Here is a 10,195-nt window from a genome sequence, read left to right on the forward strand (position 1 = left end):
CTCACTAACACTAGAACTCAGGGGCATCCTATGACGCTCTGTGTTGGGAGATTCAGGACAGACAAAAGAAAGTAGAAAGGAAAGAGCATTATTGATTAAAATAAAGCAGGCATAGCTTAAGTTGTCATCAAACCAGTTCACAAAGACCCTCGTGGTCAGATAGAATTCCTAAGCGTTTGTTGCTTACTGGTTTGAGAAGGAAGTATGCAGTTAACTTGTGAAGCTGGCTACTGCAAGGGGTAGTGATGGTCAGGAACATGGATGTACTTAAAAGAGGATTAGACAAATTCATGAAAGAGAAGGCTAAGTTCTTCCTCTACAGTTAAAGGCAGCATGCTTCCAAATGTCAGCTGCTATGAGCTTTCTCAGGCACTGCTTGTGGGTGTCCCAAGAGGCATCTGTCAGGAATGAGCCAGCTCCCAGTGTAACTTTGCATCCGGCTGCTGAATACAGTCAGGAACAGAGACATTTGGAGTCGATGCCGGCTGAGCAGAGCACACAGCTGCCAGCATCAACTCCCTCTAACCTTGGACAGCCAGTTGCCAAGGGAACAACTGAGAGCGGGCTGGAAAACAGCCAAAGGTCTCGGGAAGCTCAAAAAGGCTTGAACAGCCACACAGACAGTTTTTCGGAATAGGAAGAGGCTGTAGCTGACAAAAAAGTCCAAGGCAGAGGCGAATTGGGGGGCTGCTAGACAGAAAGCAAAATAAGAGACGTAAAGGTCAAAAGTTCAATATCTTCTGTCGACACCAGAAGGAGTCTTCAGAAGGGTCATCTTGAGTGATAATGCCGGTGGCTTGGCTAGAGCCATCCGGAGTTATGTTTGTATTTACAATAAATCTTCCTTTTTATTTACCTATGCTTACTGTGTTATCAAGCTGGGAACCTGGACTCTTGACAGCATCTACCTGGTCATTGTGAGAACAGTATACTAGACTAGGTGTGGCCATTGGCCTGAATCTGAAGGCTTTTCTTATGTCCAGCACATTGACTTTAATAAATTAGACTGTGCCAAACATTTGAGCTGACTTTCAGTTTTTTTAATGTTATGATTGGGAGAGCAGGGCATGAAAAAGAATATGCCTGCACAGAAGGGGAAGACTACCAGCGCAGGACAAAACGGGCCATTTATTTCTATATACCTTTTAAGAAATCTGCTACATGCTGCAAACATTTCCTTGCAGCTGGAAATTCAAATGGCCCCAGGCCAAAAGATACAGTTATTCCATGGAAACCATCCTGAAGATGATGCCATGTCACCGGCACACCATTGTCCTCTAGACGTTTCTTGTATAACAGTCCGTCGTCCCGGATAAGATCATACTCAAAGGTTAAAATGAAAGTCTCGGGGAGCTGGCAGATGATGTTATCCTCCGCTAAGAGGGGGGAAAACATTGTCTCAAAACCTCGTTTGCAGAGTTCATGAAGCTTTTCAGAAAATGGAGGAGGTACTGCCGGGACATAGCCCCTGCCCTTAAACTCTTCTGGGATGTTGTCAGCACTAATCCATTTCCGGTGCTTCAGCCATATATCTGCAGAGACATGGGCGCCCTTTATGATCCCATCTACATTGATCATCTTCCCTGTGAGATACCGGAAACCGTGTTTGACAGCCCGTTTCCTGAACAACAGAGGAATGGAACGGTTTAGCTGATAGGAAGGCAAATTGAAGTCCACTGCTTGGAGGAAAGGGTAGACCAGGAACTGAGCTCGCACTCTTGGGAGATCCTTCCTTGCCACTAGTTGTTGACAGACAGCTGCAGCAATCGTGCCCCCGCCACTGTCCCCTCCAATGGCAATTCGGTTGGGGTCCACTCCGTATTCCTTTGCATGCTTCAAAAAGTGGGTTGCAGCAGTACGGCAGTCCAGTACCGGAGTTGGATACAGATGCTCAGGAGCTAACCGGAAACTTACATGAAAGAGAGAGATTTTATAAATTCAACAGTGTACGCTGCATAGAAAATGAGCATGTTTCTTCATGGCATATTGAAGGTGTGTATGGGTGTGTGTGTCTTTTTTTACCCCATGGGGCAAATTCCTGTCTGTGCAACCTTCTGGGGACTACATGATGGGTGGAACCAGAGCCTAAGCAGACATAAAATGCAAAGTTTATCTTTGTACTCGTAGGCTACTTCCTATGAACACCACACATTCCTCCAACTTTGCAAACTATGCACATTCCAGCCAGGCAGATGAAGCGTGTGTGTTTGTGCACAAAACAGGGACTATGGAGGTGGTCATCTGGGGTGAGTTCTGAGGGACAGAGTGCTCCATTCAGCCCGCATCCCTGAGGTTTCCAACCCTGGTCTATTGCTTTGAATTTTCAAACTATCTGAGTTTTGTTTTAATCTCCCAGTTTAGGGCCACTGTTTTTAATTCTCTCATCAAAATAAAGCACCCTCAGATTATACTAGTATACTGTGGAGCTAAATAAATGCCACAGCTCATCTCCAACTAAGAGTAAAACAGTGGAAATGTGGAAAGAAAAGTTGCTGATTTTCCTGGACATTTTGTCAATTTCCACCCCGACATTGCTGCCGATTGCAATATTTTGGATACGTCTGAGAAATTCCAGACATATGGCAAACCCTAGAACTCCAAAAAATAAGGTAAAGCTGAAACATGAAAACAACAATAGGATTAAGGGGTAAAGGTAAAGGACTCCTGACAGTTAAGTCCAGTTGCGAAGGACTCTGGGGTTGCAGTGCTCATCTCACTTTACTGGCCAAGGGAGAGACGTTTGTCTGCAGACAGTTTTTCCATGTCATGTGGCTAGCATGACTAGGCCACTTCTGGTGAAACCAGACCAGCACACGGAAACACCGTTTACCTTCCCGCCAGAGCGGTACCTATTTATCTACTTGCACTTTGACGTGCTTTCGAACTGCTAGGTTGGCAGGAGCTGGGACTGAGAAACGGGAGCTCACCCCGTCGTGGGGATTCAAACCGCTGACCTTCCAATCAGCAAGCCCTAGGCTTATTGGTTTAGACCATAGCACCACCCGCTTCCCAAGAAGGGTTAAGGATTACCTATGTATATTCTGAGGTATTCTTGCAAATTGTGCTATGCCATTTTGATGTCTGTTTCTACTTCAATTAAAATGAAACAAAAATATCTATATGACACTGAGGAGAGAGAGAAATGATAGTTGTGGACTGAGATTCTATAAGATTTTATAGGAATTTTGCTCCTCTCTTTCTTTTCATGCTCCACCTTGGGTAGCGTTGGAGAAGAAATTCCAGTTCAGTTCACCTCTGCAGATAAACACACCTAATTTGAAGTTTCCGTACACAGTGCACAAACAGAAACACAATCATCCTTTGAAACATACACAGTGCAGTTTTCCAGCCAAGGAATGATAGAACTAAATGCTTTACTGGGGTAAAGTGGGCATAAAAATGCATATATATATTCTTGAAAATAACATACAAAAATAAGGGTGAATTCAAACAAGAATTCAAACAGTTTTTATGTGGACTCTTTTTTAAAGGCAAGCTTATGTGGAGAACTGAATTTAAGACTTAAGCAAAAGGAAGAAACTGAGAGAAAATGAAACTAGAGGCCAGGGGTCAGCAAATTTTTTTCATCGGGGGGGGGGGGGGTGGCGGTCCACTGTCCCTCAGACCTTGTGTGGGGCCAGACTATATTTTGAAGGGGAAAAAACGAATGAATTCCTATGCCCCACAAATAACCCAGAGATGCATGTTAAATTAAAGCACACATTCTACTCGTGTAAAAACACGCTGATTCCCAGAACATCCACAGGCTGGATTGAGAAGGCGATTGCGCTGGATCTGGCCCCCGGGCCTTAGTTTGCCTACCCATGAACTAGCCCATCGGTCCACACTAGGGGTAGGAGAGGTTCAGAGGTTTCAGATCATTCCCTGAAAGTGGCTGTGCTACAGATGCTACAGATGATAAAAGCTACAGATGATGCAATATGCACTTGAATACGACTTTCTGAGAATCACAACTGGGGAGAGGGCTGTTGCACTTTTTTCCTGCTTGCTGGCTTCCCATGGGCAACTGGTTGCGAACAGGATGTTGGATTAAATGGGCCATTCACTGACCTGATCCAGCAGAACTCATCCTATGATTGGGGCCTAGAACATAAAAAAATATCCAAATGCAAAACGGAATGTCCATTTGAGAGGTTGGCCAAATCGCTATGTAAATTTTAGCAGGCTTCCTCCAGGCTCAGGTCTTAGGAAGGATTAGATGCTGAGGGGACTCTCACACACCCCCTTTTTACAAAGAGAATGTAAGCACTTACTTGACATTCACAACCACTGACTCACTTTGGTGGGCAATATAGCAGCATGTTCTTTCAAAGGCTCCTGGGGGATGAAAACACACACACACACACAGTCAACAGCTATAGGGGGCAGGGAGCGTCCATAACAAAATTTGCTGGTCATTCATATTGAAATCATTTTGAGTTACAGCCAGCGTTAGCCCTCCTCAAAGTAAATCCATTGAATGAATGAATGAACTTTATTACAGTCACAGACCAGGATAAAAAAACCAAAAACAACATATAAATAAAATAGCAGTTAGGATTTTTTTAACTGATAAATGTTGGAGCAGATAAGGACAAAGAAACAAGCATAGGATAAAAACATCCGAATAAAATACAAGATTAAACACGGATAATGGATGGATAAAAACTGATAATTAAAACAGATAAGAACTAAAAACAAATAAAAACATGCAGTTAAAACAACTGTAAGAGCATAAGAACTAAAAGACTCACAGTTAAAACAACTATAAGAGGCTGCAGAGTAGAAGCCTCTGAAATAGAAGACACTCACAGCATTAGAAACTGATGCGCAAATATGGTTAAAACAGACAATTAAAACAATGTACAACAATAAATTTAGAAACAATGTACAACAATAAACTATCCCAGGGAGTTGACTCACAGTCACCCATGGAACCGAGTTTGGGGATTTTGAATTGGGCGATGGTCTGCGCCTACAGATTTGTACACAGAATCTGGCGACCATCCAGGTCATCTTCTGATCTTTGCCCAACAGCAAAAGGTCAAATTTTTGCTTTTGCAGGAGGTCGGCGAACGTCACCAGTAGGGGATCAATGATCTTACTACGTGCCTCTTCATAAAAGGGACATCTAAAGAACAAGTGTTCTGGGCTTCCTATCTCTCCCAAAGGACAGGTGCAAAGTCTCTGAGCATAGGGGACTTTTCTAAAGGCTCCATCCAGGACCGGAGAGGGAAGAGCCGAGCTTCTGGCGAGTGTAAAGGCCCTTCTTGCATTTCTAGATACGAGAAAGAAGAGATATGCTGCCGGTGCGGCTATATCTCTCTCGATTTCTCCAATTTTATAGTCGGGGCACCTTGCGCAGTCCTGTTGTCTCTCGGTATATAATATTCTTTGCCTGACTGTGGCTTTTGCCTGGCCCAAGCCCAGACTTAGAAGGGCTTGAGGGGCAAAACCCAGTTTCTGGAGGGTGTTCAGGACTGCAGTCTGCCAGCCTGACTGGAATTGGTCGCAGAGGATCAATGGGGCTATCCCTCGGGGGAGCAGATTCAATGTCAGCCATTTGTAGATTGATGTTAGGCAGATGCTAGCCTCCACTCTCATCATCCCCATTTCCAATCTCACCCAGGCCTAACTATACCCTGCCTTTGTTGACCTAAAAGCAGCCTTTGATACAGTCTCCAGAACCAGACTTTGGGACAGATTACAGGGTACCAATATAGATAGGAGGCTCTTGCTCTAAAGAAAAAAGTAAATCCATTAAAATTAACAGATATGACTAATTTGGGTCTATTTATCTTATTTTACTTATTTATTGAATAAAATTTTATTTTATTGAATAAAATTTATAGGCCACTGGATTGTAAAAAAAAAAAAGCAAAACAAAACCCTGAAACCTAACGAACCTACTCTGGGAGAAACTTGGATTGAACCAAATAAATAGAAACAGAAACAGAAACAGAAACAGAAACAGAAACAGAAATAATAGAAATAATAGAAATAATAGAAATAATAGAAATAATAGAAATAATAGAAATAATAGAAATAATAGAAATAATAGAAATAAATAGAAATAAAAATATTATATAATATAAACAGAACCAAGGCTCAGTCCACATTTCTGCTTAGTTATTTCTGACCATTTCTGGAACCTCTTTTCAAATCATTTGGCGTACAAAGCAGAAACATGCTCTTTGGCATTTTAAGGATTTTTCATTGACCATTAAGGCTGGTGAGGGTACAGAATTGGTCACCAGTGTGAATGGATTTCTCTGTCTCATTTTCTTGTAATAGAATCCCATCCTGCCATGGGAATTTAACTTGAGCTACATACAGGGGCAGTACAAACCACTCCCACCACCCTCCATGGCAAACATTTCAGGACTCTCAAATTATCTTAGAACAATATAGTTTTAAGATGCTTTCAAAGAACTTACGCATTGTTCCAAAGAGAGCAATACCTCCATGAAAATACATCACTCCTCTCCTGTTCTCAGCAGGTGATGTTTGGGGCCAGTGCACCCTGACTGGCACCCCATCGAAAACCAGGTCCTTTATTATCAGCCCTTGGTAGTGTTTTGGTGATATGCAAACATCTAAGATCCTCCAGATCATATACCTGTGACAAATGCCAAGTTTTTCCAGGAGCAGCCCCTATTTGGACCAAAACATTTAGCATTTATGATCCGCTTCATATCTTTTTGCATTCACAGTGAAAAGCCCAAAGCTCAACCTCCCGCCATGGAGAGAACCAGAACTGAGAGGCAGAGAAATGCCAACGTCCACCTTAGGTAAAGGTAAAGGGACCCCTGACCATTAGGTCTAGTCGTGGCCGACTCTGGGGTTGCGGCGCTCATCTTGCTTTATTGGCTGAGCGAGCCAGTTTACAGCTTCCGGGTCATGTGCCCAGCATGACTAGTCCGCTTCTGGCAAACCAGAGCAGTGCACGGAAACACCGTTTACCTTCCCACCGGAGTGGTACCTATTTATCTACTTGCATTTTGACGTGCTTTCAAACTGCTAGGTTGGCAGGAGCTGGGACCGAGCAACGGGAGCTCACCCTGTCGTGGGGATTCGAACCGCCGACCTTCCAATCGGCAAGCCCTAGGCTCTGTGGTTTAACCCACAGCGCCACCCGCGTCCTGACTTAGAATGGCACAAATCAATCACATCTTTCCCCCTTGCCAGCCCTGCCCCTAACAGTTGGGATCACTCTCATTTCCCGAATCTCTTCTGGCTTTACCCACTTTTTGTCACCTGTAGTGATAAATAGGGATGGGGGAAATTGAATTTGTTTGCCTTTTAACAACAACAACAACAACAACAACAACAACAACAACAACAACAACAACCCTACCTAAACGTCTTACCTAATGACGTATGAAAATGCATCACATTAAGGTCAATTGCTTGCAAATACGTTTATTAGTCACAACTGAGCACAAATAATAGGAGGGATATTAGATGCTTAGGAGCCAAATCCTAGGGGCCAAGATCCCTACCCTAAGATATTGGAGGGGGCCAAAACACCCCCCCATCAGGTAGATGGGCTTTCAAATATGTCACATCCCAATATTTTATTCAAGTTGGCACCCCTGAAGAAGTATGTACTAAAATGCTGGTGCATTTTCACAAGGATTAACATTTAATATTAAGAGGGGGTGGGGAGAAATGGAGAGAAACTAAACCTGAGCACTTCTTTAAAAGGTTGGGGTGGGCAGGATGAGTAGCAGGATGGAGCACAGGATTCAGAATCAAAATGCAATGGAAAGAGAGGTGGGTTTTCCCCCTTAGGTAGGAATGTTCTAACACCACAGTAGGATACAGTCCTCTTTTTATGCTCCTCCTGATCACAGCCGTATTTACCCGGGGGTGCAAGGGGTGCGGGGCACCTGGGCGCTGAATTCTGGAGGGCACCAGGTGCCTGCCGCTGAAGCCTCCTAAGCTCTTAACTATCTACCTGTTATGAAATAATAAATAATTTTGATGAAGCTAGAAAAACAAAATACATATATACCTAGGTATTACCGAAATGTATACCTACTGTTTCACTAAAGGACTTTTGATTTTGTGCGCTCGTTTACCAAAGACGAGCCGCACCAGCAGCGCCACTTGTCATTTACAACGGTGGCGCTTGTCAGACTCAAAGGCAACGCTTGCCATTCACAATGGCGCTGTGCACGCAAAATTAACTCTTACATCAAAATATTATGGTATGTATTGCATTGAGCTGCTTGCGGCAGCGGCACCTTTGACACGACTGATGTTTCTCCTAAGTAGGTGCCTAAACAATACTTATGTTAAATGTGGTGGTGTTGTGTACTTAAGTATAAGTGCATTGTAAATAAATGAGCAAATAAAAAAGTTTGTTTCTTTTTTCTCCCTTCTTTCATAAACAAGAGATAAGGCATAAGCGTGGTGTCTGACATAAGCATAATGAAAGTTAATTTGGGGGTGCTGAGCGAATCTTTGCACACCAGCAGCACATATGCTAAAGATGGCCCTGCTCCCGATGGAAACACGCCGATGGGGACAGATATAACCCTGCTTTAAGCCATACTGTCTTCTCTTGTATATTAGTTTCTACAAAACTCAATGACTAAGCTATTTATGGACAAAACGTCGGATTACTGGAACAACGTCTGAGCACTGAACCACTGATATATCACAAGTGGACTCTTTATTACTGCATTTGCAGAGGGAGAGACTTGTAACACTGTAAATATGACAGCTGGACGGAATTCGAGTAAGTGCTCTGAAAAGAAAAACCACTACTCAGGCTGCATGCAAGAAAAAACCCAAAAAACCCTCATTTGCTTGAAGTGTGGAAGGCATTGTCACAATGTGGTTGGGGGGTGGAGATATTAGAGACAGGCAGAGTAATTCACAAGACACAAGTTGGAACTCAAAGATGCTCCCTCTTCCCTTGACAGACACAGGCAGTCATTATCCCATACAAGTTGCTCAGTAAGAGAAAATGATCATACACACACTTACCAGTCCGAAGAGATATCCCGAAGCCATACTTATAATTTGTAATTTTGCACCATGGGTGATTCCTGGAGGAATGTGGGTCCTGGTGAGATGGTAATAAACTCCCCATGCAAGCAGCAAAGAATGGATTAAAATGGCCACATATAATGTCAGCATCCACAGAGTTTCACCGAATGCCATTCTCCTTAAGCGAAGAAGCACCGAAGAAGGGAATTTCCTTGTAGCCGACGCAGGTGACTTTGGCATGGAAGTACTTCATGCCTTGTGAAACATAGCATCCCTTGCCATCCCACACAGATCTCAGGTGATAGGGGGAAAACTAATCACTTTAATAGTCAGGCCACACATTCCAGACCATCCTTAATTCTATAATATCACAACTATTCTTCAGACGGGAAGTATGGGTGTGTCAGGAAAGATGAGTGCTGTGTGGCTGGAATAATGGTGCCAATCCTGCCCTGTCAGTTGCTCTTGCCAAAGCCCAATTGCTGCTCATACAACTCCAACTGCTTTTAGAGTTGGTTAACTTTAGAGTTTAATCCTTACGCTGAAGCACAAACCCCTCCTGCAAACACAGTGATAACAACACCGTGCAGCTTTTATTAAGTCACTTGGCTACAGTAATATGTTTAAAACCGACAGATTCTGAAGTGTAACAGATCCAGCATGAGCATTGCACTACATGTTTCTTTCACAAAGATGTCAGAGCTGAATACAGCACTAGCCATCAATCCAGGAACAAATGCACTGGAATAGAAGAAATGCAACAAGATAGAATACAACAATTTAGAAAAAGAGTGAACATGAAAGGGGTCCCCACTAGCTCCCAAAAGCATGTGTACAGTTGGATCTAACTATACAGCTCTACATCAGTTTTCTAGAAACTTAACAAAAACACTGGCCAGCACAGTCTTTGGATATTTAGACAAAGGACATCCACCGGACAGTGCTGCTGCAAGGTTACCATCTCTTGGGATGGTGGCTCTCCTGTGAGCCATATCTGATACCAGGAGAACTCTTTTGAACCAGGAGAAACACAAAGAGGCAGCAACCACACAGATATGCCTTCTCTGGGCTCATCAATGGCTTTGTATCCAGAGCACTCCAATGGACAAATGCTTTGGTTTCTATGTACAGCTGTTCCATGCATGGCACACTGAACTCCACAACGCTGTGGTTGGTGATCTCCTGGGCAGAGACC

At 43.4% G+C, this 10,195-nt stretch overlaps 1 protein-coding gene across 2 annotated transcripts; it reads right to left on the reverse strand.

Annotated features, from left to right (window-relative positions):
- Nucleotides 1-1,109: 1,109 nt before the first annotated feature.
- Nucleotides 1,110-9,438, reverse strand: LOC310711318 (arylacetamide deacetylase-like 4). 2 transcript variants are annotated; one of them, XM_083513138.1, is made up of 4 exons: nucleotides 8,998-9,431; nucleotides 6,438-6,654; nucleotides 4,275-4,338; nucleotides 1,110-1,909 (listed from the first exon to the last, which is right to left on the reverse strand). In XM_083513138.1, exons 1-4 carry the CDS (start codon nucleotides 9,238-9,240, stop codon nucleotides 1,135-1,137), a joined length of 1,299 nt encoding a protein of 432 aa, XP_083369264.1. In that variant the 5' UTR covers nucleotides 9,241-9,431; the 3' UTR covers nucleotides 1,110-1,134. The 2 variants fall into 2 exon arrangements, with proteins under 2 accessions (XP_083369264.1, XP_083369265.1); XM_083513139.1 differs by lacking the exon at nucleotides 6,438-6,654 and having other exon boundaries at nucleotides 8,998-9,438.
- Nucleotides 9,439-10,195: the final 757 nt, after the last annotated feature.

This window comes from Podarcis liolepis, assembly GCF_965112155.1.
Source record: "Podarcis liolepis genome assembly, chromosome: 7".
Lineage (NCBI taxonomy): Eukaryota > Metazoa > Chordata > Lepidosauria > Squamata > Lacertidae > Podarcis > Podarcis liolepis.